The sequence below is a fragment of the Mytilus californianus genome, unplaced genomic scaffold, assembly GCF_021869535.1.
Source record: "Mytilus californianus isolate M0D057914Y unplaced genomic scaffold, xbMytCali1.0.p SCAF_7, whole genome shotgun sequence".
In the NCBI taxonomy this organism is placed as follows: Eukaryota; Metazoa; Mollusca; class Bivalvia; order Mytilida; family Mytilidae; genus Mytilus; species Mytilus californianus.
In genome coordinates, this window is record NW_026262723.1 from 99,717,429 (window position 1) to 99,724,217 (window position 6,789).

The 6,789-nt window shown below is 34.8% G+C and overlaps 1 protein-coding gene across 1 annotated transcript; it reads left to right on the forward strand.

Moving 5' to 3' along the window:
- The first annotated feature begins 268 nt into the window (after positions 1 to 268).
- On the forward strand, positions 269 to 6,274 carry LOC127707406 (uncharacterized). The gene is made up of 2 exons (XM_052211892.1): positions 269 to 417; positions 3,925 to 6,274. Exon 2 carries the CDS (start codon positions 3,931 to 3,933, stop codon positions 5,653 to 5,655), a length of 1,725 nt encoding a protein of 574 aa, XP_052067852.1. The 5' UTR covers positions 269 to 417; positions 3,925 to 3,930; the 3' UTR covers positions 5,656 to 6,274.
- The last annotated feature ends 515 nt before the right edge of the window (positions 6,275 to 6,789 follow it).

Consider the following 6,789-nt stretch of genomic DNA (forward strand, 5'->3'; position numbering starts at 1 on the left):
TCATTGACTTTCTTTGTTAGTTTGAGCTTTGCCTTTCATCATTGGCTTTCTTTGTTAGTTTGAGCTTTGCCTTTCATCCCTGGCTTTCTTTTTAAGTTTGAGTGTTCCTGATGAAGGTAATTCCAGAGTAATAAATTTATAAAGCGTTATTCGCATTAATGATTTTTTGTAATAGAATATAGGGTATATAATAATATGCGTTGGTTTTTTTTCGTTCAGCAGGTTTTCTGTAAAATTCGTTTACAGAGCGTAACGACCGAAAAAGGTTAACCTAAATTTGATAAAACTATCTGGACCTTGCGCACTTGTAACCTTACTTTCCGTTTGAAAAAAAAATATGGAATTTTCATTTCCCTACTTTCAGTTTGAACAAGTTGAGATCCATTCTGATCGAAGAAATGTAAAATAAATATATAGGTAAGATTGACTATCGAATAGAATAAAACAGAATAATGTTATTGAACTTATAAAATGTTCATCGAGGGCCTGAATATTACAAAACATTACAGTACATCAAGTATAGTGAATATAATTGAACAGGAAGAGAGTGTTTAAATACTCACGATTTTGAATAATCGCTATACTTAGAAATAGAAACTACATAATTTAAGAGAAATCCATACAATTTTTGTTTACACCTACCGAATTGAATGGTTAAAGGGCTTTAGGGTACACTTTGAAACTTATAAAGATAAGAAGGGTGTCATTTACACATATACCATTTTTTCTGCTTTCAATTTACCATTTGTCGCAGTTTCTAGGAGCTGCCCCAGTGCGTGCCTAGATAGAAGACAGAGTCTTTCTTATAAAGGGAATACCAGATTATAACAGTAAATACGGTACGCATTAACGCGAACTATACTGCGTCGTCAGCATCAAGCACACAACACCTGTTTCTTATTTATGTAAAAAAGTAAGAACCTTTTGGTAGATCTGGACACGTTTTCAAATTGTGAATCTTATGCCATGAAGATGTTTGAAATGTTTGCTGTAAAAGTGCAATAAAACACATGCAGCATCATCAATAAATGAAGTATGCTTCAGTATAAAGATTGAGTCGAATTGTTGAAATTGCTATGAGAGTTTAAAAAATCAACTCACTAAACGTATTAAAATCGTAAAGAAAAAAGGGAGGACGAGGTCTAGCGATCAAATACCTGTGGCTACGAAAACATAGTATTCAATGCATTATACATATCTTGTAAGCTAAACAAAATTGTTACGAGACATCTATGTATCATACAAATAATAATGATGGTGCCCGATGCGTTTGTTTTTTAACGTCCAGTGACAAGTATTTCATACATGTCAGGACGAGAACATGTTAATGTAATATGAATATAAATCTGCCTTGTGCTAGACCGAATAGCAGAGTAACATCCACAGGAAGACATGTCACTGTACCTGGAGACATTATTCTGTCTCCGACCCGACCAGTCTTTGCTCTTACCCCTAAATTACACGTGCTTAGCGGAAAAGCAGCAACGAGTACTTTTCGAGTACTAGTATTTGTTTTGACCAGCCGGATATAAAACCCACGACATACCTCATTCTAGGCAAGCGCGTTGCCACGAGACCACCAAAGTGGTTGTATGACAAAATAATATATGGGTACAGGGCAACCAAGGGCAATTAGACAGTAACCCAACAACACACACTGACCAAAAAAGACATTAAACACGTTACAGTCATAATCTTACTTTTCGGACGTCACATACTGTAAGCCTGTTATTCATGAACTTATCCTAATTTAAGTTGTTGATTGTGACCGTTGGTTTATATTCACTTGATATGTTTTTTTTTTATTGTGCCACTTAGTGAATGTCTTTGTGATTAATTGATTGATAGGTGTTTAACGCCACTTTCAGCACTATTGTGCTATTTCGTGGCGGTCTGTTTTTATCGGTGGAGGAAACCGGGTGCCCGGAGAGAACCAGCGACCGTCGGTAGGAAAACTGAAAATCCTAGTCAATTAAGATTGGAGTCGAGCGCACCTGCCATGTGCGGGATTCAGCTCACAACCTCAGTGTTGACAGGCTAGTGATACAGTAGTTCGACTACTTTTCTCTTGACTACTTAGACCACTCGGCCACCAAGGCCCCTGAATGTCTTTGTGAAATTTAAACTAATTTGACCACTCAAGAAAGATTGTCATACCATGAAATAAGTGGTTTGGCAGCATGAACAGTGGCGGATCCAAGGGGGGTTCCGAGGGTTGGAACCCCCCTTTTTTTGATGATCAATGCTTTTGAATGGGGACATATGGTTGGAACCCCCTTTTAAAAATGGCTGGATCCGCCCCTGATGAATATAAAAATAAGGAGGTATGGTATGATTGCAATTGAGACAAATATCCACAAAAGTTCAAATGAAGTGGATGTAAGCAATTATGGGCAACCATACGGCCTTCAACAATGAGAAAAACCCATACCGTATAGTCGGCTTTAAAAGGCCCCGACACGAAAAACATGAAACACAAAACAATTTAAATCTATTTAACGCATTATTCCCATGAAAAGTGTGTGTGCTTTGTCATGGAAATGACAGCATTTTCCCCAACTGTTCCATAATAGTTGATACGTTTGATGTTTTTCCTTTTCGTAGTGATTTCGGACTTACAGCAATTTAGGAAATTTAGGATTTTAGGATTTTATACATTATCTAAAATTCATTAAATCATTTCGCATTCGTATACATGTTGTACTAACCAACAGCACCAGTAGATTTAGTTAGTTTATAGATATGTTCTAATGAATGAACAAATGGACATACACAACTATAGGTGAGTTAAAGGGTGTAACTGAGTGGACAGTATCAAATGCAATTCAGGTGTTTGTTTATTGTTACACCTTCTGCAGGAACGAAAAAAAAAATGCCCATCAAAATCCAAAAAAGATTTTAACTTTCTGAAACACAAAATGCATTTAACTTTTATATATCTAGTGGATGCCAGGCCTTAAAACTTTTCCAACTGCACAGGTTAGTCTGTACTGAGAGGAGTTTTTGAGGTGTAAATACAGCCATTTTTTTCCATTTGTTATGGTGAACCTTAAGGTAATGATTATTTTTTACACTCCTGTTATAGTTTTATTTTTAAAATGAAAAAGTAAACTGAATAAAACATGTCTGTCTCATGTATGACAAACACTATTAGCCATTGTTAAATAATGTTAAATTCCAGAAAAATTTTAAATGTATGATAATCCAAACATAAAAAGAGAACCAGTTAATAACGTTAGTCTGCATCTGGAAAAATATAGACAGATTGGACCCATTTTTACATGTTTTATGAATCACATGAAAGTATGTATTAATCACTAGCATGTATGCAAGGAATCACATGTATTTATGTAAGGAATCACATGTATGTATGTTAGGAATCACATGTATATATGTAATGAATCACATGTATGTATATAAGTAATTACATATATCTATGTAAAGAATCACATGTATGTATGTAAGTAATTACATGTATCTATGTAAGGAATCACATGTATGTATGCAAGGAATCACATGTATGTATGAAAGGAATCACATGTATGTATGAAAGGAATCACATATATGTATGTTAGTAATTACATGTATGTATGAAAGGAATCACATGTATGTATGTAAGGAATCACATGTATCTATGTAAGGAATCACATGTATGTATGTAAGTAATCACATGTATGTATGAAAGTAATCACATGTATGTATGAAAGTAATCACATGTATGTATGTAAGGAATCACATGTATGTATGAAAGTAATCACATGTATGTATGTAAGGAATCACATGTATGTATGTATGTATGAAAGTAATCACATGTATGTATGTAAGGAATCACATGTATGTATGTATGTATGTTAGTAATCACTTGCATGTATTTACAGCGTATTGCATTTAGAAACTTTATCATAAAATTCATGAATATTTTAGGTAAAAATGGAAGAAAATATTTTACACTGCATTATGTTTGATCAAGACTGTTTCCTTGATGTTCGAATGATTGCTGCAGACAAAAGACAGAGGCAGTGGAATTTGGAATTCTTACCAGAAGTATCAGATGTTTCTAAATCTGAGACAATATACAACAGACAAGAAACACCATCTGGTACAAATATTGTCACAATAGACTATGAAAATGAAATTCTCAAGTCACTTTGGATTTCAAATACAATCTTACTTGGAAGTACACATGATGGTTTATACTTAGAAAAGGGATTTCCTATACTTTGTTCAGAGGAAGGGTCAGAAGTGAATGAAACAGACTTAGATATTCTTTTTGAATACAGTGGTATTAACATTCAACAAGAGCAAATTAATTCAACAAGTAATATCACTTTATGCATTGAGAAAACAAAGTTCCATGGATATGTAAAACTAAGGATCATTTCACCAGAACTGGTGGGCAGAACATCTCCTGTTTACTTTCCTGCTAAGGCCTTAAAACAAAAGCTGTTCACAGACCTGAAAACATCCAACTTCTTCATCAGCACAAATGTTGATCCAGTGATTGGAGAATCTCCAGCACTTTGTGGTGCTATAGAAGATGAATTAGGAACTCATTATTCAGATTATGTAGTTGCACTGACCATGAATGAATGGCCACAAATGGCAAAATCCTTTATAAACCGAGACAGACATGGATGGCCAAGTCCAGTTCTCATAAAAAATATTGTTGATCAAGGGTGTGGATTTGTTGCAACTGCTCATCCTAGTTGCAAAAATAATGATTTACAATGGCGGATGTCATTTGCAAAATCTGAACAGATTCTAGTGAGGTCCCTTAACCATACACAGGTCAGGGCATATCTGTTTTTTAAATCATTATTTAGGCTGCATTTATCAGAACCTGAGTGTTTGTCCAGCTACATGATGAAAAATGTTTTGTTTTGGACCTTAGAGCTTATCCCACCAGATGTATGGAGCACTGAAAATATTATGTATTGTGTTGAGTCAATAGTTGATATGTTATGTGCTTATCTAAACGAAGCAATCATTCCTAATTTTTTTCTCCCAAATCAAAATCTTATTGATCATATTGAAGAAAAAACAATAAAAAAAGTAGCAGAGAAGGCTAATGATCTTCAAGATAACGTTCTTGCAATGATCATTAGATATGCAGATTCTTCTGACTTCAAGGGCACCTACGAAGTTTCATTAACACTTTTACGTGTAAAACTATTGACAGAACCGGAGGAGGAAAGAGATTCCTTGTTAAGCATGGTATATTTCTCAATGTATCTATACCTCAGACTTCAGGCAAGAAGATATCAGATTAAACTTACCACTCAAACAATTGAGGAATGTTTTAAGGAAAAGCTCAATAGTATACACTGCATTGTACCTCGTAAGGCAGCATGGTATTTGATGAAAGCAATAGAGCTACAACCAGACTTGTCTACATTTAAATTTGATAGTGTATGTAATTTGTGGGAAATAAACTTATCCTGTATGCGTACGAAAATTGTAGATTTCTGGAGGATTCCTTTATATATTGGGACTTTCAAACAAATAGTAGAGGACCAGGAATTCTTTACAAATGAACAGATTGTTTCAATACCTAGTTTTGAAAATTTTCTAGAATGGGTAGATTTGACATGTATATTGGATGGTAGACAAGAGTTCAGATTTGACAATCTGAAGTACCCAATTATACTGGACTAATTTTTCTTGGTAATATTCTTTGACTAGATTTATTAAAATTTCTAATAGTGTAGTTCATATCTGAATAACAAGAGTGCACACGCTGAAATGTCTCGCCTGTTTTACTTAAGATTGAATTCATGTTGAAATATAAATTGAATTAAGGGTCACTGTATGGCCTTCAACAATGAGCAAAACCTATCCCGCATAGTCAGCCATGAAAGATCCTGAAATGATAAATGTAAAACAAATAAAACGAGAAAACTAACGGCCTGATTTATGTACAAAACAATGAATGAAAAACAAATATGATATACAGCATCAAACAGCAACCACTGAATTAAAGGCTCCTGACTTGGGACAGGCACATACAGAAAGTGGCTGGGTAAAACTAGTTTGCTGGAGCAAAACCATCCCCCTAACCTGGGACAATGGTGTAACAGTACAACATAAGAATAAACTATAATAAAATGCTTTGCTGGGCACAGCTTGATACGACCGCAGAGGTCGAACCCTGAACAGTTGAGGCAAGTATGGACACAACATTCAAGCTTGATACAGCACTGAATTTGGATTGTGATTAAATATTTGACACAGCATAGGTTTCTGACACAGAATGAATGTGGTCTAAGAACTTAAATTTTTTTAATTTACCTATTCAAACCATATCATTATTATTTGCTTTTATATATAAATCAGAAATAACCAATTTAAAATGGAATATTTTAAAGAAAAAAAAGGAAAAAAAATTCCCCCCCCCCCAATTTTTTGAACCCCCTTATGTATCATCACCCCCAAACTCAATCCCAGCCTTCCCTTTGTGGTATGGTACCTTGCAGTACTGTTACTGTACAATTTCAGAGAGATCCATACACTCGAACACAAGTTATTGTCTGGAAACTAGAAAAATGCTTGTTTTTTGGCCCCTTTTTGGCCCCAAATTCCTAAACATTTAGGGCAATTACCCCCAAACTCAAACCCAGCTTTCCCTTTGTGATATGGAACCTTGCAGTACAATTTCATAAAGATCCATACACTTACACATAAGTTATTGTCCTGAAACTAGAAAAATGCTTGTTTTTTTGCCCCTTTATGGCCCCTAATTTCCTCAAATTTCTACGGAATTACCCCCAAAATCATTCCCAGCCTTCCCTT

Bases quoted from the DNA above. Each gene is read 5' to 3' on its own strand.
- LOC127707406 (XM_052211892.1), top strand. From the start codon at position 3,931: ATGGAAGAAAATATTTTACACTGCATTATGTTTGATCAAGACTGTTTC.